Source organism: Anastrepha obliqua, chromosome 4, assembly GCF_027943255.1.
Source record: "Anastrepha obliqua isolate idAnaObli1 chromosome 4, idAnaObli1_1.0, whole genome shotgun sequence".
NCBI classification, from domain to species: Eukaryota; Metazoa; Arthropoda; class Insecta; order Diptera; family Tephritidae; genus Anastrepha; species Anastrepha obliqua.
The window spans coordinates 106,434,010-106,459,335 of NC_072895.1; the positions used below are offsets into that span (position 1 = coordinate 106,434,010).

At 33.5% G+C, this 25,326-nt stretch overlaps 1 protein-coding gene across 1 annotated transcript in view; it reads right to left on the bottom strand.

Annotated features, from left to right (window-relative positions):
* Nucleotides 1-21,297, bottom strand: part of LOC129245888 (uncharacterized) — a 54,942-nt gene extending 33,645 nt beyond the window's left edge. The window contains exons 1-2 of the mRNA XM_054884321.1: nt 20,219-21,297; nt 13,622-13,782 (exon numbers count right to left, since the gene is read on the bottom strand). Coding sequence (XP_054740296.1) covers nt 13,622-13,782; nt 20,219-21,229 — 1,172 coding nt within the window. The 5' untranslated portion in view covers nt 21,230-21,297. The remainder of the gene's footprint in view (nt 1-13,621; nt 13,783-20,218) is intronic.
* Nucleotides 21,298-25,326: the final 4,029 nt, after the last annotated feature.

Sequence of the window (25,326 nt, forward strand, 5' to 3'; positions counted from 1 at the left end):
TAAAATGTCACTGAAAATAATGCACAAAATTTTTCGTTTGTATGCATGAACGAATATAGGATAAGCCCACCCTCAGCTTGGCTGTTCACCTATACATACAACCGCATGCCTAGACATGAATTTATTGCAGCACAGCACAAGAGCTTGGGAAAAATAACAAATGTACCGTTTGTGCGTGGTATAATAATGCAGGCGGACTTAGCAGACACATACATACGCATAATAATGTGAGCACGCATACAATTGCATATTCATAAACACTTAAATAATTATGTGTTAGCATTTGAATGCAGAGGCAGGTTCATAGGTATGCAGGAGTATGAAGAACTTTTTGAAAATTCTCATAGCAGACGTGGTCGTGGAATACAAATATAAGCATACATGCATAGCATGTACATATACAGTATATTAGGGTGAGCCGAATATGCTAAAGCACTGCAAGACCTTTTTTTATTTCGAAAAAGGCTGACATTAAATTGGGCCACAAATCCCCTGTTTTTACTTTTCATTAAAATTAAATTGAGATTCGTATGTACTTTTTAGTACTAATTAAAAAAAAAAAAATAAATAAAAATTTATTAAAAATTTCATTTGAAGAAAAAAAAAATTATTCAAAACTAATTTTTTCTTGCTTTTTATTATAATTGAATTCAGATTCTTACGTATTTCACATTTGTTTTTCTCCTCTTTTCTCAAAAAGCTAGTGATTTTGCTTTATATTATAACTGAATGGAGATTCCTATATATTTCATGCATAAAATTAAAAATTACTTTTTTATTTTATTTTATATTTAAAAAAAATTGCTTTTACCTTCTCTTTATTGAAAATTAAATTTTTATTATTTTTTTTTTGTATTGAAAAAAATTGAAAAAGAAAAAAATTTATTAAAAATTTAATTGTTTTATTTTTATTATAATTGAATTAAAATTCTTATGTATTTTATATGCAAAACAGTTATAGAGAAACATTTAGTTTTTCCACTTTTTAATATTTTCATATAAAAAATGTGTTTTTGTAACTTTTTTTTATAAAAATTTAATTTTTTTTCTTTTTATTACCATTGACTGGAGATTGTTAAGTACTTCATATACAATTTTTTTATAAGGTTTTTTATTAAATTTTTTTCTTGGTGTTTTTTTAATTGAAAGCAATTTTTTGTAGAAGTATAAACTTTTTTACAACTGTTTTTCATTAAAAATTAATTGTGTTTTTGTTTTTTATTATAATTGAAATTACAGTAAATATAACCAGGACTAGCAACTGGTGCTATCGGCTAGAAAAAAAAAATTTTTTGAAATATTTTTTAACAAATATTTAGTGCTTCGACTTTTTGCGTTCGCATCTATTGCGGATTTTGTTAAGGAAATACATACGAGTGGATTTTTTGGCCTATTAACTGCAATTTATAAGCCAAACTCTAAACCAATAATTTGTTGCAAGCTTTTCGAAAGGTTTAGAGAAAAACTAACCATCTATTTGAGGCTCGTCTGCAAAGATTATTTTGTGGTTGGCCAACTGTCATTAATTTAGCAGCATTGTCTGAACACTGTGTCTCTTATCGCTTAGAAGTGGGTAGACATAATCTATACTTGACTTCTCAAACTCTTTTGACACATTTTCTCATTCTATCTAATTGAGGAAGTTGGAGAGCATTGGTTTTTAGCCAGCTTTTTTAATCATGACTGAAATTTAATCCCACTAGCAGAATTTTATAAGCCGAAGTCGTAAATTTCAAAGCTAATTATTTTATTGCAACGTCTGATGTGTGCTTGAATCTCTTCAATTTGTTCTATTTATCAAGGATATTGGCAGCTGTTTTAAATCTTCCATATTTCTACTCTATATGCATGATCTTAAACTCTGTCATCGGTTTACCTGCTTAGCAGGCCATCTCAATAAATCATAGGAATAATTTATCGTTAAATATCAGTAAATACTTTCATATATTTTTTTTTAAAACTTCTAATTCAATATAGTATTTTAAGTCGCCAGCTCATCTCAGTTAAGAATTTCATCGTTGATTGTGGAAATGTAAATGCTTACGAAGCTGCACGCTGACGTAATTTAAACAACAATTGGCCTCCTGTAGAGAAAGACTGAACTAGTAACCCACAGCACTAGTTTAAAACTAGTATACCTCCGTCAAATTGTGAAGCGCTACGCTGCTTATACTGAGCAGAATTTGTATTAAGTAAGTAATATTTGACTTACTTTAGAAACATCTTCAAAATGTACAGAAAAAGCAAAAAATAATCAATTATTTTGCTACTTTCTTTTTGGAAATGAAATACGGTTCAGCCATCTAATTTTATAACTCACAACATAAAGAACTGTTTGCCTGCACCTCAATATTTGAAAATTGTCTTTGCCAATGCATATTTACACTCCTCTATTCGTCGCCTGTCATGCCCAAGTTTCCGCGCTGAATTTAAATGCGCATTGCAAATTAGTCGTGTAAAATATAGAATATGCTGTCAACTACTGCGCTCGCCTACTTTCAGCTCCTGTCATACACGCATGTCACTTTGCGAAATTATTATTGGGATTCCGCCTACTTTGAGGCATCGAACAGGCGCCACCTATCATTACAGCACCCAGGCCACGTGTCTCTTTAAATTGTTTTCAATTTCTGCGTACGAAATTTAGCAAGGCGCATAAGTAAAAATACATATAAATATAAATGAATACACACATACATATGTACATATATACACACTTATTATATTTACGTAAATGATTGTCCTTTGTTAGGTGCCTGGTCGGTCAATCACCTTCAAAATGAAGTGACTAGTTTCTAGAAGCATATTTTTCGGGGCAGCAAAACAGCAAGGTTTGCTAATGCGGTAGAGTGGTGATCATTATTGGAAAAAATATTATTGTATTATTAGGAAAAACTCTTCATATCGTTTACTTTTTCCTACCCATACTTGCCATCGAACTCGGTCCCAACTTATCAGTAATAATCCTCGAAACCCCCTCAGCTACTTTCGCCCTCCATAAAATACATTTTGTATTGTATTTTGCAATTGACGAGCATTGAGTGTCCATAATTTTTTGTTGTAAATTTTAATTACTATAGCATGTAAATTTGTTGTAGCATTAAAGTATCAACAGCAAAAAGTAAGGAAATTATTCACCAGCTGTTGATTGGCATCATTAAAATGCCATTACCTTACCGGCGAATATAAATAAGTTTGGTTTGTGGCGTTGGTAGTGAAAATTATGAGCTCTTGGCTAATTTAATAGGTAGTGCAACTGATAGTGCGTAGCTCATGTAAAAATTTAATAGTTTTACATTTAGTAATTAAATTTTTATAACTCTATAAGTTATATGGGAACGACGGCGCTATTTTCCGTCGATTGTAAAGATGATTTAAAATTGAAGAAAATTTCTGCTAGTGTTGACAATTCTTGGCTGATGAGAAAACAGGTAACCTGGGAAATGTGCGTGATTGGGGTTCTATGTCACAACAGTACAGCTAAAAATACTAATAAGTGCTGTCTTCACCTCCAAGCTCAAATTTGTGCCTTTCGAGACTCTTCACTTTATGGGTGGATTTTAATTTATTTTCCTATGGCATATTAAATTTACAAGATGGCGCACAATTAATCGCCTTATCGGAAGATTTATAATTTGTGTATATGGTACACACGTCAATTATATTTGTTATTTATAAAGTAGACAGCTGGAGTATACAAACCGACAAGCAATGGAGCGCGTGTAGGTCCAAATAAAAATTTCTATTTCTCAAAATCATTTTGTTTTTTTTCCAGTATAAAATTTATTCAAAACCAAATTTGTTTGATCAATTTTGCGCCACCTTGTACATATAAAGGAATATTTCGAGCTGAAGGTCCTTTGTGTGGGAAGCTCGAGGGTTCTAGTAAAAAAAATCACCTCATAGGGAGTCTATGATTTCCGCTAGTTCTCGAGCGTCACACTATTGAATTTTTTGTTTTGAGACTTTTGTGCCTTCAAACTATGACGTAGAGACCAGAACTGATTTTTCTTATTTTCAAATCTGTAACAAATCTCTTACAAGTAAACTCTACCATTATTTACAGGTTGCTTACGGTATGTGTCGCTATAACTTCTCGAAACTATTATTTTTTCTTCTTCTTTTTTATATGAGACTTGGACGTCTACAATTTAACTCAAGAAATGAAGACAGTTATCGTCGCTTTTTGTGCAAATCACACAAATTTTGAAGTCTTTATTTTCTCAAGTGCGCCTGTTCATTCCTACATAAGGTTCGTGTATTGGCAGCTTCAGGCTATGATGCAAAATCTATTGCAAAACGCAAAAAGCACGAGGAACCATCGGGAACTGTCCGAATTTGCATTATTTATTCGCTTGCCCTTGATCACTGACGAGGACCCCTCTCAAATTGTTGTTCAAGAAATTCGGTAAATTTTGTTTAAAATGAAAGCTAATAAGAGTTACTCTCAAGTTGCCCCCAAATATCGCACGCACCCTGCATTTTCATGAAATATAATTAAAAATAAATTAAGAGCACAATTAAGGCAAATACAATTGGCCAGATTTATATTTTCTGCCAAATGTGTAAAATAATAGCGCATTTCTTTTTAAATTCCGTTTTCATAGGTATAAATTACGTAACTAAATACGACGAGGCGTGAAAACTATCATTGAAGTGGGTTTACTTTTTTTCTTTATATACTGTAAACTGTAAAAATTTTATTTTTTTTGTTTTGCGGAATGAATGTTGATAACAAAAGTTTGTTTTGCCAAAATCGACAATAAATTGTTTTTTTCTTAACTTAGCGCAATGGTAGGAGACTGGCTCCAAGCTTTTATCGAACAAACCTTTTTATTGGAATTTGCAATAAAATTTACATTTTTTTGAGATTTTATTGTCATTTTTAATGACTATTGACATTTCTGGCATCTTATTAGAATACTATTTTACCGTATCTTTTTTTTAGGCACACAGTTGAATTTCTTGGTTTTTTAAATTAAAAAATTCTTATAAACAATCCGTCATAGGTATACACCTGGTAGCAATAATTCTAAAAAGTAAGAACTTTGCATTAAACGGGAAGTTTGCTGAGGAGTAATGAAGTTCACCCCACCTCTTCTCTCATCCTTTAAATCCCATTTCATGAGCATAAGTAATCTTCCCTAAATGCTTGAGAAAACAAATTTCCGGTCACCTATAACTCCATTCCATTCATACAATCGTAATAAAGTCCTTTCATGCCGCTGACCTTTTTCTGGTATAGGTATAAATCAAATTTTTGGTTTTTAAATATTAAATAATACTTCTTACTATCTTCCATGGCGTTGAAGGTTGTTGTTTAAAGTTGGAGGCAACAGTTCTTCTCATCTTATTCTTATATTCTTCACAAATTATTTAGTGCTCACGTGTGCGTTTATGTCGATATTATACTTGGAGGTGCCTATGTTTATATGTGACTGATTGCCTTTTGCCATTCCATCAACGTTTGATTTCAGCGTTTTCGAGCTCACGCGTCAATGAGTTGAAAACCACTACGATTTAACAACTTTGTATAATGGACCCAAATGCCCGAGGCAGGTAAAGCGATGAGAAAATAAAAAAAGCAAAATCAAAGAAGAGGAGCCTTTGACGAAGACGTTGCCAGAATTGACTACAGAGTGCGGCGTGACGTATGAGTGACACAAAATGAAGATATGTGCAGTGCAAGAAAATTGAAGGCTAGAATTCAGTAGGAAATGCTGAAGGAGGGTAATATAGTTTGCTGAAATATTTGTAGGAACAAAATGAAAAGTGCTTGTTTAAATAGTATACTGCGTACGTAAAATGAACAATAAACTAGCACTGGGGCTTCGTACCCAACTGAGATCAAAGTATTTATAAGAAATTAAAAAAAAAACACAAGAAACAAAAACATCTAGTTCGGTTGACCAAAAGTTGTAGTGGTTGAAAGAATTAAATCAGCTTGTTATAGCACAGCCAAGCAATGCCACTGTGGAACCTAAACAGGTAGCCGAAAAGTCTGCTCTACACTGCCAGGAACAACTACAACGCCAAAGCAGCCTAAGCGCGCTTACAGTCCTAGCTACTTCGTGCAGTCTGCCCGTGGCAAATTCAATTACCTCTGCAAATATTATGCAAATATTAAAATCTTTCGACTAACTTGCGCTGTAACACGCACCCACCCACACATGCATGATTCAATGAAATGCCTCACCCCACCCTGGCTGCTTATCAAATTCAGACATGTCTGCGATTTCAATAGCGGCATCTATGAGTAAACGATTTAAAGCTCCGCAAATCGGCAGACAAACGTAGACGACAACACACGTAAAGATGGGCACAAATTGCGCAGCACAACAATAACAAGGAATGCAAGAATAGGAATAAGTAATTCGACGAGTTCAACAACAGGGAGCAAAGGCAGACTAAGTGAGGGTAACTCAGAGCAGCAACTGAGAATTTGCTGGCAGCGCTTCTACGTTATTTGCTTACATTTTCGGAGGCATTGGCAAACGAGTAGCGGCAAATGGTAGTCAGCAATGCATTTGAGCGCTTAAATGTATGCTAACAAAAACAGCAGTCCCGTTGGTAAACACATGCAAATCAGCAAATGCGGCGAAAAAGTGTACGAAAGCAGCAATCGGATTTTGTGACTGCGTGGCAGGCAAGATTGCTTTTGGTTGCTTTTGTCTGTTGTTGTTGTTAACTTTTGGCGTGCTTTTTTTCTTTTGTGTAATTTTCTTCTTTCGTTGCGTGCTTGCTTGTTGGCTTGCCTCCTGTGCCGACGCTTACGTGTTACGTGAAGATGCCAGCGCTCGGAAATGTGCTGCCAACCGGAAGCGGAAATAAGCGCGCGAGCGGCTTGTAAACCCGGCCTTGGGCTTGCCACTGCAATTGAACTGCCGGATGTTTGTGTGTAAGTGTGTGAGCGTGTAAGGTTACTCCTGACATATACTCGTATGTTTGTCTGCATGTGTATGCATGCTTGTATTTGTGTCTGTATTTTTTCGCCACTTATGCAAATTCGCCAGCGAAAATGCTTGAAAATTGAAAATTACTTGCAACTTGTCGATTGAATAGTATGCCGGCGGGCAAGCGACAAAGTTTCGGTGGAAAGAAATGCGGAAAAAACGGCGGCCAAAATAGTGAATACTTAGTAGGGGATATGCAGTTGAGTGATTGAAGAAGTGGCATGTGGGTTGTTCTTAGTTTGAGTGACAGTGCCACGAAAGGGCAACAATCATTCAACCAATTTGTTGAGGTATGTGGGTATAAGAATTTGTTTGCAAACGAAGCCTTTCATGAAGTCATGTATATAATAGAATGAGGATGTACTCGTATGCATTACACTGTGCGACAGTAAAAGTTATCTAGAAAAATTTTATAGGCACCTGAAACTATATTTTCTACATAGTAATGCTGCTTTTTTAGTTTCTAATTTTTTCATCACTTTTAAGTATCAAAGAACTTAAAAGATTCAAAGGACTAAGTTTTCACAAAATGATTTTAATTACTTATACCCACTCCATGATATAAATAAGGACAACAAACGAACAAACAAACTTTTCGTCAAAAACAGTAACAGCCCTGAAATAAATATGCGAGTAACCTTCAGTATTTTTAAAATTTTCTAATGATAAAAAAAAAAAATATGTAAAAGATGAAAATGTATTAATACAAATCTCAAATTCATTATTTTTTCTGTTTTATTAAAATGTAAAAAAAGAGTTGAATTGCCCTCCTATGAAATAAAGTATACGCAGTGGATACCTTCGCTTACGGCTTCCTCGTTTAAACTTTAAAGATCATTAAACAATTTAACTGATGAGAAAATGAAAAACTGAGTTAGCAGCATTACTATATAAAATCTTTGCTCTCAAGTGGATATGAAACTTTTCATGGATAACAAAAAAAAATTTGATATTTGTCGCACAGTGTTATCTCTTATTTTATATAAAAATTTGAACATTTTCGCCTTTTCTTCACAAATTTTCTTTGATGCAGTTTAAGTTCATGCTCTTAAACGGCCACTATGATTTTTATAGAAAAATTTCAAGATATAGCCAATATTATTAGTTTAATTGAACTGCTGAGGCCACTATAAAGTGATCCCGGTAAAGTCGTGCCAGATACTTAAGGGGGGAAACCGGTTTAGGAGGCCAACATTTTGGTGTTTTTCGAGAATTTTTGAACAAAGAAGGAATAATCAGAAATTTTTTATGTTTAGAGGATACCTTATTTATATTTTTAGGTACACTTTTAAATTTTTTTGAAGCTATTTCCGCGCGAGATAGTGGCGTTATGAATATGCACCTAATTGTGGTAAAAAAAAAAATTGAAAATTGCATGCTTTTGAGGCGCTTGAACACAAAGTAGTTTTTTATACCATATTCTTTTTATCTATTTTGCTTAAAAAAAAAAATTTTAATGATAATATAATCTCAAAATTAGGTTCATATGGATTAGGATTGAATAAGGAATACTCCGAAAAAAGTTTATAATGATTGATCTAAAACTTTATGAGCTAGAGTGCCCACCAGTTGAAAAAAGTAGATTCGAGAAAAACGTCGTTCTAACTAACGTGCGCTATGGTGCGGAACCGACGGGCAGTCACTTAAGTGCTCATAGAATCGGGAATAATGCGAATTTGGCTTTAAAATGTTTATCACATATTCTTGAGTGGTTATACTAACGATTTATGCAATAAAAAAAATCGATTTTTTGATCGATCTAAACCGGTTTCCCCCCTTAAGGACGTTACTAGTTAGGTCGCTTCTGGTTACTAATTTTGAAAATTTACAGAATAGTTGTCATACATAATTTTTTAAAATCTTAACTCAGAAACTTATCGAACAACCATTTTTAACTCCCAGCGGTTGGTTCTCTCATGGTTCCCGTTGATGATTTTTATTAATTGTTATACCCTTTAAATATAAACAGAAAAATTATCGGACCGTTGAACGAATATTCCAGTGGTTGTGCGTCCATCAAATTTTTTTTAAAATAATTCTTAAAATAGCATTTTTCGAAATTGATTAAGCTTAGGACATCAAGTCACGTAACCAAATTAATCAGAAATTATTTAAGTAATATTACCTTTAAGTTTCTACTATTGTCTGGACATCTTTTCCGTTAGCGATGTAAGTAGAGGGTCATGTGGGCACATATTTTTTCGTTACCTTATTTCATGTTATAGCAAAAATAATTTAAAATAAATTACAGACAAATTCTGAATTAAGAAAGTATACATTTTTATAAATCTGTCTTCAGTGACCTCAGTAATTTTTAACTCAGCATGTACTGAAATAAAAAGTAAACATAGCCACAATTTAGTGTGCCTAAACTTCTTCAAAGAAATTATTTTGAACTCACCAACCAACGTTTCCTTTCCTACTCATTCCCTCGCCCCATTTCCCAATTCTCCAATATAGTCTTTCAATTGTCAATAATAAAACATACCAAATATGTTATGTAACCTTTCATAAGCGCATCAGTATTGACAGCTGACTGCTAGCAGCCGTAATGTAATATTATTGCTATACAGTCTAATATTACCCAAGAGGATATTTAACCTACGTATACGTAGCTATCATCAAACGGAAAATGAAATATTCCACCGCATACAGCACGCGATAGCTAGACTCATTCACACATAAAATCGCGCTGAGGCGCAAACAAGTATTGAAACACATTGAACCGAACCGAACGCGCTGAATGTCAATGTTGTTGGCAAGGATGACAAAGATTTGTAGAGGAAATTCACATAAGGACTACGGGGACGCAGCCAAATAGACAGCTGGCAGACGAAAAGTAGACGAGTGAATAAGTGAACCATAAACAGTTAGAGGACTATCATATGCATATCTATGTACGAGTATATGTATGTAGGTGCGTGTTTGAGCATAAGAGCTAAGTAGTAAGAGCCAGCTGCTTCTGTGGCAAACGCAGACAAACAATCACACAGATGACTTAATCGCAAATCAACTTGGGATGCGTCAATTCGCGCAGCAGAAATTATGCTCAGTACGATTTGGCTGCACACAAACGCTTTTTGTAGGAGGAGACAAGTGAAGACAAAATGTCTGTCATATCAAAGCGTGGCAAGGCATCGGATCAAATGCAGGCAAAACCCGCATAACCTGCATGTGTGGGTATGTGTATGTGTGTATATTGGCATGATAGAAGCCAAAGATAAACTCATAAGTACATACCTACATATGTACATTCAAGCATAAAGTCACAACTACCAAGTACAGTTAAAGTTCAAGGCATTCGTAGCTGCTTGGGCAGGCAAACGCATATTAATTTGTAAACACTTGCAAATAACACATTTGGTTGCTGTCATACAAAATATCGACATTTATACTTGCCTATTTGTATATATAGACAAATACATATATACGAATCTGACTTGCAATGAAAACCTAAACTAGTGAAAAAATGTCTAGTTCCAAACTGGTACGATTTGGACCAGTCACAAGAATGTCAAATGAGAAGAATACATATTCACAAAAAAAAAGAGATCTGTCGCCGCGGGAGTTAGATCTGACAACTAATGTTTTATGATACTGGTTTCAGTTCGCTAAAGAGCGATTATATGGGCCCCCACCTTATCGGCATCTGACGCCGTATAGTAAATTCACGATATCGATAGCCAAATAAAGATTTTTTTGAAGTACGAATAAGGATTTAAAAGTAAACGAGCTTTATTGTGAGATGCAGTTACGCTCATCCAAAAAAAAAAACCAAAAAAAAAAAACCATAAATTCCCATTCCCCTATAACCACATAACCTTAAATATGGGCAAAAGTCTTCTTTTTGTTCTAAACTTTTACGCCAAAGTAGCCGAATGGGTTTATATGTGTATGCTCCGGATTCGAACTCCCCTGAGAGCATAAAAAACCAAATATCGGATAAGGTGTTTTCTAATATTAATCGTCCCTCGGCAATTAAAAGAGTAAACTTCCGTTTTTATTTCTTCCCTCATCACCTCCTCTTAAAACACAATCTGCCGTTCGAATTGACATCAAGATGGAGGTTCATCTGGTCATGGAACAATATCAAGAAGCACACCGTAAATTAGAAGAGTAGATTGCCTCGAAAACCTAAGAAACTTCTGATTTTGATGAGTTTAGTTTCAGACACGAAGCGTCAAAAATCATCGGAAAACTTGGTTCGTGCTCAAAAATTATTGGCGCAGCATTCACTATCTGTCACTTTATCTGACAGGTAAGATTTAAATGGTAGGTATTTGGACCAGCGCTTCCAATTTCATCCACAAAATATACCCCAAAATATGTCACTGTTTGAAATAACTTTATTATCGGAATAACTTTATCTGAAAAATATGCTATAATAATATTTAATTTAAATGAATATATTTACATATATATAAATGTAAATATATCTGTAGGCGCGTGATGCTGTGAAGTCGGGTTGTAATTATTAAACTTATCTTGTAATTATAAATGAAACTAAGTATGTTTGGGTATCCCCTTTCGTCCTAGAAACTAGTGGACTACTTTAAGATTGAGTTCAAACTCTGATATTCAAATGCTTCCATTTTCAGGTATGATATATAGAAAAAATTGGATAGGTGGCGCTAGAGTCAAGATACTTATGACCAATTTATTGACAATCCAATTCGGTTCATATTCAAGATGTAAAATGGTAAGGCTAAAAGAAATGTACTGCTCAAAATTAAATCGATAGGTGGCGCTAGAGTTAATGTATTTCTTAAAATATTTTTCTTCAGAACATTGACTTAATGCGTCTTTGTAGGTGTACCCCACTTGCAGTAACAAAATTTTATAATCTTATCTAGTAAATAGTTCGAAAGTGTCCGGGTTCGAGTCTCCGTGTACGACAGTGTTTCGGACACGAAAAAACTCATCATAAAAACCACCGGCATGCGGAGGAAGCATAAAAGTGCAGGTCAACAACAACAGCACACACATCATTAATTGAAGGAAGAGCTGATTCAAAGGTCTCGAAAGGCAAGATGGACAACTTTGCGATTATCCTTCAAACAGATGCACGAACCATTAACTAGTGTGCAGTGTTCATTTAGAGCGAAACTACTCCAAGCAGCCTAACGGTGAGTGCACTCAAAGATACATCTTCTCAGACACACGAGACTTAATTTGCTAGAGGCACATAATCGCCTTCAACTCACATGAAGCAGCTGCCAGACTAACTAGAAAAGCCATGTTCTTTACACTATTATTGCTTAAGTCTTTGCGGCAGTGAATAAAACACCATCAGATAACAGCTCAGAAGAAGAGAGAAGAGGCAACAGCTATATACAATGGCGCTATACCACGTTGCGTCCTTCGTTGAAGAGCGTGGAAGCAAACGATCTGAATATCTACAAACCTCTCAAAGAATCGACTATGAAGGCTAACAGGCATTCTTATTGGTCACTATTTCAGTTGCTTATATGAAGAACAGAGGAAGCGTAAACTGGTGCTGGCTTCAAATTTACTATACCCTCAAAGCTCCTGTATTAGCATATTTTCTTGCAGGGTTCATATATTTATATATATAAGCAAACTTGGCAGCTAGACTTGGATGTATTCACTGTGACTACTGTATCTACTTCCTTGAAAGATTTTTTTCTGATTTGATATGAAAATTACACCCCCGAGAAGTTATTGAATTATTTGCATGATTTGATTGCTTGCTATGCTGTGCTTAAACGCATGTATGTGTATTCATGTAAGAGAACTGCATACACACGTACGTGCATACATATATACACTGGTATGGTTTCTATCTGCCTGTGAATGTGGCTTTGATATGCTCATTGAGCAGATATCATCATTTGAATGCTGATGGTAACACCGTTTACGGCCCATGAATTAGGAAGTGATGGGCAGTCAGGATCAAGTTGTCGTAATTGATGCAATGGCAGATGGATAGTTAATATTAATTTAGGTTTTTGAATACAGTACGAGAGAAGTTCATATCAGGGAGATGATGTAAGATTGGAAGAATACTTTAAAAATGTAAGCGATTAAGTAATTATTTGAAACTTTCTGAAGACTGAATGAATTTCATTCCAAAACTTTCTTTTAGAGGAATATATTTAATAACTATACGAGTAACACTTAAATTTCTTCTCAAAAAACATTTTCGCCTCGGCTGGCGATCACTTACTTTTCTATATTTTACTTTCCATTAAATGGGGTTTTATTACCACTTTCATGGCCTCAGGTGTGCATAGCAGGTCTAATGATTGTTGATTCTTAATTCAAATGAAAATTTAAATGCTGAAACAAGAAGCACATCAAAAATAGGAGAAGGAGCTCAGCAACGGGTTTTGTAACCCAAAGGGATTTCAAACGCAATTAAAAAAAAAAAAATTAGTTATAAAAAAACTATTATTATTTCATTTTGTAACCCAAAGCTATAAAAAACAAGAAAAGATATGCTGCAGTTTCATGTCAAGTTTTTATATTTAACTATTTTCTATGCGATTAAGACCTCTACAAATTCGCTCTTCCATTCCCACTCTCCCATATGTGGCATTTTTCCACTTTAGCCAATGCCATTTATATATTAAATAAAATATTATAATTTTTACCAAAAAAGTTCCGTAGATAGAACAAAAATAATTTATATCAATATTTTGACTTACCTTGAATCAATGCGATTGAGACGATCCAAACGATTCAAATGCAATTCACGCAAATGGAACAGATTTAGAAAAGCTACAGCAGGCAGCTGATTGAACCGGTTGCCGCTAAGCGACAAGTAGGTGAGATTGGATAACTTCGAAAGTTGCTGTGTAGGCACAATCTGTAATAGAAGTAAGGAAATGTTTATTACAATAAATTAACTAATTATTATTTTTATTCAATGTGAAGTATCGTACTAATTTCTCTAGCTAGGGTTGCGCATGAAATATTTCAACTCGCAGCTAACTTCCACTGATACGTTGGCATCTTAATTTAATTTTCATTTTCCAACAGCAACTCAATCGCAGATCAATCGAAAAATGCATTTGGATTTGGCAGTTGGCTTACGGAAATGTTGTATGCTATTAAAACTTGAATATGACGAGATAAAGTTCAAATGAAGTGCAAATCGAAAAGGGGATAGAGAGAGATGTATATAATAAGTAGATTATTTTGGCTGGGGCGCCATAAGCAGCAAGATGGTGCATAATTTTGAATATGCAATTGCATAAATACATTAACATATGCACTTATACATATATGCAATATAAATATATTTGCATAAATAGTAACGCAATAAAGCAGGCAATTACTCTATGATTGTGTGCATGCGTGTATGTATGAATACACCTTACAGTGCAAAGCTAAGTTACGAGTTCATGGTATTTAATGAAAGAAGTCAAACTAGTCTGAAAGGGACTAGTTTGAATGGAACTAGTTTGAAAGGGACTAGTATTGGCCCAGTTTAAAAATGTCAACTCAAAGATGTGTGCAAAACAAATATTATTCTATTCTATTTTTATTCCTCTTATTTTTTTATTTTTATATTTATTTTTTTATTTATTTTTATTTTTATTTTATTTTTAATTTTTAATACTTTTTTGGATAGGCTGCTTTTATTTAGCTACGGGATAAAAACATTTTTCAAATGTGTAATTTTTTTTTATTGAAACATATTAAGTCGGAATTTTAATATAAAAAAAGTAAGTATAATATTTTCATTCATAAATTTATAATGTTTTTAAAATATTCATTTAGCAATTTTTACCAACTTTTCCAACTCATCCAAAGCTTGTGACTTTTATCACAAATTGGAGTAGAATTTTAAATGCCTCTAATGAACTTGTTCATTAATTAGTGTAATGCCCATGCAGAGACTATATAGTTAATTCATAAATGCATGTTTTATTTTTCAACTCATCCAAAACGGGTGACGGGTCACCACATATCGGACTAGACTTTATATGCTTACTAAAAGCTACTTCAAAAATAGTGTAACATTGTTGCAGAGCCTTAGTAGCTTATTAATCTTAAAAAGAACAGTTTCAGCATTGAAAAAATTTTAAAATCTAACTACTTCAGCTGCTCAGAAAACTGGTCGTAAAGTAGTTCAGTACTATTTGGTTTGACTGCAGGGTATGTACGAGAATAATTGACTGGAGTAAGTGCAAAGTAAGCAATATGCCATTATTTGATTGATTGAAATGGAAATTTGTGTTTGATTAGTGCGGAGTGGGAATGACACAGCAAGGATGCTCAGCAAATCATAATCAACGATGATGGCGGAGCTGAGTCAATGCATTTGCTATGCAAATATATATTTATATTTATGCAAATAGTGCTCAAATTGCCAAGAGGTGAATGAAGGAAGTCAAGACGCACAGCAGGAGTTGCAGTCTAGATTGTGTAAGAAGCTGATGATTGCTAAAACTCTCGGCGAGCATTAGCATATGTAATTGCTTTTCGGCGTCTCAGTTCCAATACAAATGTGTGCTGCTATGATTCACTGTATTTTGCATGTCTTTTTTTAAGAAATATGCAATCTGGGAAAATGAATATAAATTGGATTATAAGTGATTAAATGTTATGCAATTCTCGTACTTACTTATAAAAATATAGAAACCTCTAATTCAAAGTACGTTACGGCACGCAGGGAGAAGGGCTGTACCAATATTTAAAGTGGAAATTTCTAAATTTTTTTTTCGCATGAATGCTTTGAATATATTTTATTTATATTTTAGGCATATTTTAAGTAAAACGATTTTTTTTTAATTTCTCCATTGGCCTCAATAAATGTTACATTAAGTATTTCAATATGTTAAACTTAACAAAAAATTCTTATGCTTTTTTTTACATAATTTGCTCACAACATGCGTTTCATCAATCTTACGTTTTTGCACTCTCGCATCACTTCACATTCTATCCAATTCTACATCCACAGTGCACCACGTCGTATGAGCAACCTCATTGTACCAACCTATTAAGTACTGCCCATTTCACTTGTCAAGCTTAGGTAGTACGTGCAATGCCATCGCGATAAAAGCAGTGAATATGCAATAGTTGTTGTAGCAGTTACTACTTTAGTTCTTTGTGGTTGTATTAAGATGTGCATTTTGAGGTTGAGCGATAAAATAATTGAGCACTGCACACGAATGTTGTGACATTGCAGCTGATGAAGGGTCGCATGGAAATCAATTGGAATGGAAATGTTAGTATTTTTTACTTTTTTTCAATAAAGTGCAAAGAAGATTAAAGATAATTTTTTGTCTATTTAAGACATATACCATTTGGGCTTGTAATTTAATAGCGAATAGAATTTTGCGTGAAATGTATAGTAAAACTGTTGAAGAAACTGCTCGATGGTGAGAAAAATGCTTTGGGTGCTTGATGAAATTTAAAGGAAAAATATAATAAATTTGCCTCTTAAAGATGATTTGTATGCTTTCACTTTAAAATGCTTGAGATTCAAAGATCAAAATCAATCCTGAAAATTTTTAGGATTCATTTGTGCATATTTTAAAAAAAGTCCAAAAAAAAGATCACAAAGGTGTTTGATTTTTTTTACATTTTTTAGCGCAAAGTATGAGAGACAATTTAAATAAAGTTAAAAAATTTAAAACACAATTAAAAAAAAATTGAAATTAAAATAACCATTTTAGAAAATTTAAAACAGTATTAAAAAACATTAACAACAAATTTTACCAAAAAAATTTTTTTTTAATTTTTTTTTTACTTTTTAAGGATTCATTTGTGCAAAAACAATTTCCACAATTTGAAAAAAATATGAACAAAGGTTGTTTTATTTTTTTTTTTAATTTTTTAGCGCAAATTACGAAAGAAAATTATAAATCTTTAAAAATTTAAAACAGTTAAAAAAAAAAATTATGAAAAAGGAATTTATTTTATTTCGCCTTCCCGTAGACCGACAATTATTTTAATTATAATTCAAGGAAAAAGTACTTGGATCAAATAACTAAATTTTAGTCGCTATATTTCTAATTTTTCCTCCTTACATTCGAAATACTTCTTAAAAAAAAAACAAGGCTATCAAAATTGTAAAAAGCTTACAAAATTTAAAACAAAATTTGGAAAAAATTTAAACAAAATTGAATGAAATTTGAGATTTTGATTGACAGATAAGATAGAATATTTTTACAGTTTTTATTGCGAAGTAAAAAATTTAAAATAAAATTTAAAAAATTTGAAACAGTATAGAAACGATTTTTTTTTTACCAAAAAGGACTTTTCAAATTTGTTTACTTTTTTAAGCGTAAATTCTACAGAAAACATTTATTTTTCCTTCCCTGAAGTTAACAATAACATGAGTTATAATTCAAGGAAAAAAGTCTTGGACAAAGAGGATAAAATTTTTACCTCTATATTTCGACAACCACACAAAATTGATTCAACTACCATCACAAATGTATCTTAAGAAAAAAAAATTTGTGTTTTAAAAAATTAAAAAAAACCAAGATCGACAATTATTTGAGTTATAATTTAAAGAAAAAGTGAAAACGTTATGTAAATTTTAATTCTTATGTATCGACAACCACTTGAAATTTTCTCCACTTTCTTGCCAACTTATGCTACAGTACAGCTGATCATCTTTACTACATTTCATCAACATCGAAGCGGTGAAGTTTTTAGGCAAACACATTTAAATTTTCAGTATTTATCAATACATTTTCGCTTCTGAAGCTTTCAGTCGCCAACGATTTTCCTGAAATATATCTGACCAGAAATGTTTAAAGAACCTGTTTGGATATTTATAAAATGTCTTTCATTCATGTCAAAACTTTCTGAAAGAGTTTGCTCTGGTACAGTGGCAGTGCTGCGCATTATTTAAGCTGACTGACAGCGTTGACTGCATAATGCGGAAAGGTGCACGTTGCAAGCAGATAGTGAAATACCCTACTGAATATCTGGTATACCTGATACTGTGGCTGAATATGACGGCTAGCTTATCAAATATGATATGAAAAAATGTAACAAAACTAAATACGTATTTACAAAGGATGAAGTGAAATTAAAAAGTGGCAAGGATCCGTTGCTCGTCTAAACTAAAAGAACAAATACCACAACTAATAAACTGCGATACTGGAAATGTAAGGCAAACAAAGTTAAAAATAAAAATAAGTGCAAAAAAGTATTATTTGTCATAAATTTTATTTGTGAGAATAAAATACCTCTTAATTACGTTAGTTGCAAGCGAATAAATTGAAAAAACATTTTCTTGTCTTCATAAAAATATAGAGCAAAAAAATGTGCGCTGCATTTTAAAATGTGAAAAATAGCGCAAATTGAAAAAATTGTGCTAGATTTTGCGAATGAATAAGTGAAGGACCAGAAAGTCACAAAAATGTACACTTGTGCACATACATATTTAGGTATATACCAAACACACAATGTAGGTAAGTATTTGTGCCACAGCGCAACCTAATGGAATTTGCTTCAAACTCGCCACGTAGGAGAAATAAATTATGACGCATAAGATTAGCCGTGGCTGGGCTAAGTTGACAAAATAGAAGACAAACTATGTATATGCAGTAAGTATAAGGCTTTGTTTAGGAATACTTCGAATATGATTTCATGTTAGTAACTATTCGAACTGTCACTGACATAGAATTTCCTCTAATTAATTGGCTGCTGGGAACATTTGAACTTGGCGTGAACTGAGACACAAACAGGCAAGCTTATGAAAAGTGTAAAACTCACTTAAATTGAAGAGTGGAGGATGTTCATATTCATGGGACAATGCATATCGCCATCGCCGGGCAAGAGAAGGTGGTTTTGCGCTTGAGTTAGATGACCCTGGGACACTTAATTTGGACGGATAATATATAACCTATTTAAGAAAAATAGTTTCAGTCGTTTTTACACGAGCCCCGAAAATATATTAAAGCTTTCTAAGAAGGGAAAAAGGTATTAAATATAAAAAGAAAAAAGTTAAAAAATAAAAAAAAAAATTAAAATGAAAGTACATTGTTTTGTTACTACAAATTTCTTTAGCCAAAAATAAAAAAAAATTAAATTAAATATATATTGTATTTTTTTTATTTTTAACATGTTTTCAAGCTTTCGGAGCATAAAGGCAAACAAAAACATAAAAACACTGGATAAATATTTTTTATGAATTAAAGTTTTGTTTTTTAATTTTTGCAGCATCTAAACACATAAAAATTTTTTTTATTGGGTCATTCTTATACACAGCTACTACCAAAAAATGGATTTTACCCAAAAATAAAAACAAACGAATTTGAAAAATTTTTAAATTTTTTTATTAACCCTCCGTTGAGCACCCGGGTCTCACCAGGCTTTTTCGACGTAATTTAAAATATTTCTATTATACCGAATGACATGAGCTTCCGACGGCTCATTTATTTTAATTCTTAACTTTATGTTAAATTTTTGTAGCATCGAAAGAAAGAAAAAAATTTATTTGACTATCCTAATAGCCGCTACTATAAAAAAGAGGATCTATGGATAAAGATAAAAACAAACTAAATTATATTTAAATGTTTTAAATTTTGAACATTTTTTATTAACCCTCCGTCAGGCATCCGGATCCAGGTGTTGAAAGGAGAATGGAGAACGGAGAAATATTTTTTTATTTAAATTTTTAAATCTTTAAACAAATTTTATAGGATCGAGACAGAACAATTTTTGTTTGGGCCATCCTGATACGCTGCCATTAACAAGAATTGTATTAAAGCCAAGAAAATTATATACGCATTGTTGGATTTCCATTTTTAACATTTTTTTTTAATTTTTTCTCCGTCGAGGTAAACATAAAATGATTAAAATTTTTTTGTTTTAATTTATACGTCATTGGTGCAAAACAAGCACGATTAAAGTCTTTTCTTTTTTAATTTCAAAATTTTTTTTTAATTTTCGTAGCATCAAGAAAAGAATTTGTTTGGTTCATTCTATCTCACAGTCATACAACATAAATTCTATAAATAAATTCTTTTAAATTTGAATCACCCTGTTTTAAACCGACAATATTCATAAAAAAATTATATTATAATAAAACCTCTCATGCCTTGCATACTTTTCAGAGTACAATTTTTCTTTAAAAAAAATCGTTGCATACTTCTGAGATAAAAAGGAAAACATTTATATTTTTCACCAGCCTAAATGTATGCCTTATTTCCATGGAGAGGTATATTACTACAACAACTTCTTTGCCGTCCACTTTTAGACATTTCTCATTTTCGGTTTTTCCTTCTCAGAATATACACCACCCCAACCCGTCTTAACCCATAAAAATCACTTACCGTCAAGTTGTTATCGGCCAAATCCAGATGCTTCAGCGTTGTCAGCCCCTCAAAGGCGCTCAAATCCAACTCGGAGATCACATTGCCTCTCATCGTCAGCACCATCAACTCTCGCAAACCTTCAAAGCTATCGTTGCGCACATATTCCACCAGATTATCAGATAAATCTAGCGATTTGAGCGCATGCAAATGTTGCAAATTATTCGATGGCACATCCAGCAGCTGGTTATTTTTGAAAATCAAAATCTCTAAGGATATCATATTGCGAAAACAATTGTCCTCCAAACTCACTATATTATTATTTGTCAGATCGAGTTTAATTAGCGACGTGAGATTGCTCATTGCGCTCGGATGCGCCACCTCAATGCGATTGTAGCTCAAATCGAGCACCAACAAATTGCTCAATCCCTTGAAGGCGTCCTTTTGCAGTGCGCTCACCGAATTACGACTCAAATTCAATGTACGCATATCCTTTTGATATTCGAAATTTTTCGAGCCAAGTGTTTCGATGATATTTTGTGAGAGATCCAGCACTTCTAGCTTCATGTAAAAGGGCAACGTGAATTCAAGGTTGCGTATCTTATTTCGTGTCAAATTGATATATTTCGTTTCGGGATTCAATTGTATGGGCACATCCTCGAGCGCGGCGTCAACGCAATAAGCCCGACTATTGGCATCGCCACTGAGGCACTGGCATTTGGAGGGGCAGAAGGCGTACGCGTGCGAAAGCAGACTCAGCAGTGTGAGGGTGCAGAGTAGTAGAAATGTCGAAGGTGTAAACGAAGGCATTGTAGTTTTTGCTATTGTTGCTCTGTGATGCCTGCGCTCCCGGTTTCGGTGGTATGGTTCAGTGCAGTTTGGTGCAGTTTTTGTGGATTTTATGGGTTTTGTGTTATTCGTAGCTTTCGTTTTATTCCATCTGACTGGACTGGTGGACGCTGCATGTGTGGCCATTTTGTTTGATTTGTGTTTGCTTTGAAAGCGATCGTATGAGGTGTTTTGTGCGCTCATTTGTTGTTGTTGTTTTTAGTTTTTATTCAGGATTTTATTATTTTAGAGCTGAATTCAATGTGGCTGCATGCTGGGAACTGTAATAAAAAGATAATAGAAATATTATAGAATTTTCGTATTGAAAGTATTGCATAGCGTATACTAGGGTGCCCCTTAATTTTAAAATTTTTTTTTTATTTTTTTTACTTTTACTTAAAACCAGATGGTGCGTGTATGAATTATAGAAAACAAAAATTTTTATACAATTTTCTTAGAAAAGAACTATTTTTCTTTTCTTTTCTTCTGTAATTTAAATATATACATATCTACATTAGGGGGCGTCCATACATTACGTGAGATGTTTAAGGGGGGTGGGGGGTCGAGTCAAATCTCATCTAATCTTACGTTGGAGAGAGGGGGCGGTCTCGGCAAATATAACACAATTTTTTTTCTGATTGAAAATTAAAAAAATTATATTATTTTGGTCCATTATCCAGATTTAATCTTAAGCGTAATCGTAGTATGATTAAGATCATTCACTAATTCGTTCGAAAGAAAATAATTTCATTCATATTTGTTTTATACCAAATAGCTCAATTTAATCTGAATTTACGGTACAGTGTAGCCCGTCGTTTGTTTTCGCGCCACCATCAGCCGAACGCGCGACTCGATGAACAAGAGCGTACGAGCTGAGTGGCAGCGACACACGGACAGGTTCCAACCTTCTTTCTTTAGAGAGAGCCAATATTTAGTCCAGGTACATTGCAGTTGATTCATATCAAATTTTTATGCGTGCCTATTTTTTTTTTTTTAGTTTTCTAACGAGCGCGAAATGTCAAACAAATTTTTATTAAGAGTAAAAAAAGGAAATTGTTTTTAATTTTTTTTTAGGTTGTGAAATGCGATGATCAGAACTGCTGCAGCCCACGTCGGAGTGATCTGCATATGATTCTTCACGACCGTTTTCTGCCACCTCCATACCCTATCACTTAGGTTGATTGACGTTTGATAATTCCGGACTTTAAAGAACATGACGGAAAGTCATTTGCTCCATTTCTAATACGCCTACCGATTCAACCGCTGAATGCCTTTATCAGCACGCCTTATGATCTCTATTGCCTAAGTATACGTGATGATTTAGAGAAAATATGCTGCAGTACATGCGGTATTTACTTCGCATCTATCACAAGAGCTGCAGAGCACAGGCGAGCAGCTCACATTGCACCAGCTAAGCAAGCGCGTATGTACCGCAAAGTGCGACCCTCACGGATTGTCGCAAGACGGGCTAATGAGTTACTGTGCGCAAGCGTCAACGGCTTAGAGTGGCTAGATCAGAACGAAGTTGAAGGAGCAGGAATTAGAGTAGATATTCTTTTTTTAATCGCAGTAGTTACGATTTAAGTTTTCTATTCGTATTGTAAAATTTTTATTACACTTATAACTCTCAGCAATATTGATTACTAGTCTTAACTAGTCGTAAATAAAAGCACGAAGCAATTTTTTTTTCTTTTTACAATAACAATCCAACGCGTTTACAGAAGAAACCCACATTTTGAAAAATCTCACGTGAGATTGGGGGATGGGGAGGGGGTTGAATAAAATCTCACGACATCTCATCAAGGGGGGAGGGAGGTACAGAAAATTGAAAAAATCACCTCACGTAATTTATGGACGCCCCATTAGGGTGGCCCAAAAACAACAAGAAAGACATTTTTTTGATGCTAGCCTCTATATTTGTCCTACGGCCAAAAAAAAGTGTTTCAAACAAAACTCAAAAACATAAACAAAGAAAACAGCGAAATAAATATTGTTAGTTTTTTAATTCAAATTTTTGTTTTCAATTTTGGGGGGTTTTCATAGCTCCTATGCATTTTTTTAATATGTATATTTTTTAATAGCGCATACAAAATGTGGTGCAAAATTCAAAGGCCGCACCAAAATCGAGTCTGTAAAAATAATTATATTAATAATACAAGGTGGTGCAAAATTAATCACGCAATTTTGTGTTCGAATGACTACCAACTTTTTTATTAAATAAAAAAAAATAGTTTGAATGATAGAAAGCTTTATTTTGTACTTTGTATGCAGCTGTCTGGTTCAAAGGTGTCACATATGACTGATGTACTACGCCATTTGCAAAAATTATAAATCTTTCGATGTTGTGATTAATTTTGCGCCACCTTGTAGTATAAGTGTTTGGACATTTGCGAAGGGAAATTAAGATTGGTCATTAAATAATATAGAGCTGTAAAAATTGTGTTTGCCAAAATTATGGGAAATTGCATTTTTGCCATTGATATTCACTAAAAATTTTCAAAATGTTTGTGGCACTCGTAAATAATAAAAAAAATAATAATGAAAAATAGGTGTCTCTTTGACTATATAATAAGTTTAGAAGGATGCACCAAGATAAAAAAAATTGTGTTTGCTCCATCCTAATATTCAATTATGGACAGTAAAATAGGGCCAATTTTTACCAGTTTTGCCTGCTGACTAGTTTCTATTAATTTTTTATAAAAGTTTAAATCAATATACAACAGAAACCACCTTAATCGTTGTTTCAAACGTTTCACATTTCACAAAACTTCAAAATTTTCATTCAGAATGTATAGAATAATTTTTGGTATGCGGTTTTATAATTCAATCAATTCTAGTATAATAATGTGCAAGTTGTAAGGAGCTACAAATTCTTGTAATTTTTCTTCTTGAAAGTGGTATTTTTGTCCCTACAAAATACGTCTGACAATGTCCGTCTTTTGGCCCAAGAGCAATTTAGTTCCTTCCTTTGCTAGATTGTCCGCGATATTTCTGCGAAGAAAGCTTTTCTAGCCATGAATCGTACCATACTCATTGTACTGCAGGCGCCCATTCTTTCTAGTATTTTCATACATTGAACAGTTGCCTTCGAGGTAGTGCGGCAGTGTGCAGATTTAATGAGAGCGTGAACATTAGATTGATTGTAGTAGACAACACCATTTCGAGGAGAATTTTTTAAAAGTTAATCTTTTTATTCTTATTAGTTCAGCCTGAAAGACGCAGCAATAGTCCGATGCCGCAAGCTAAGATTTATTCTGAAGTCTTCTCGGTTTCGGCAGCTTATGCCTGTGTTCAAACTAATATTAGTGCGAAGATCTAACTAAAGGGTGGTTAAATTTCAAGGGCCGATGTTGAATGTGAACCGAACCTAAGTGTCACGTTTTTTTCTGCACTTCATTTGACATTTTTCAATTCCAGACTCATTCAATTTTAATCATTTAAAGATACACAATCGAGCAATGCGTTAAAGTTATTTAGGCTTATTATGAAAAGGGGCGTTCAAATCAAAATGCATATCAAAGAAAATCATCTTCAGTGATGAGGCACATTTTCATCTCAGTGGATTCTTCAATAAGCAGAATTATTGCATTCGCATTTGGGCGAATGATAATCCAAGAGTGATTGCAGAAAAACCAATGCACCCACAAAGAGTGACTGTTTGGTGCGGTTTATGGGACGGCGGCATTCAATATTAGTAAAAAATTCATAAAATTTAGTTTTATTATCGGTTCAATATTAACACAAAAAAATGTTGTGTATGCGGTTTATATGTATGTGTGTGCCCATTCTACATACTAAAGAGTTCACGAATTCGTATGCACATTTTTTTAGGTTCTTGTAATTTTGGTTCAAAACTTTTAGCTTTGAGTCGTAAGGTATTTGTTGAGGTATTTATTTGTGCACTGTATTAAAAAAAATTGTTAAGATTTCACTACAACTATTTTGAGCTGAACATAGTTATAACTTGAGCTCAGATATATCATCTTTCGGCATTACTTTTTCTACAAAATTATTTATGAAACCTCAGCAATTCTTCAGTTTGAGCATTCTCAGGAAATTTGGTTAATTATAGGTTTACTAGGCCTACATTGGTACTCATCGGGCAATATTGCATCTCCGGCAGCCACCTAGTCATGAGAAGGTGGTTAAATCTTAGATAAAGTATCGTTGGAAGCGCTGAACTTGTCAATGATTTACAAACATGTAGGCATAAGGCTGTAACTGAATGATCGCTGCGGCTAACTCTTTCTGTAAGCAGCTCATCCAAGTTAACCAGAAATATGCAGGGAGTAGAGTGGGCG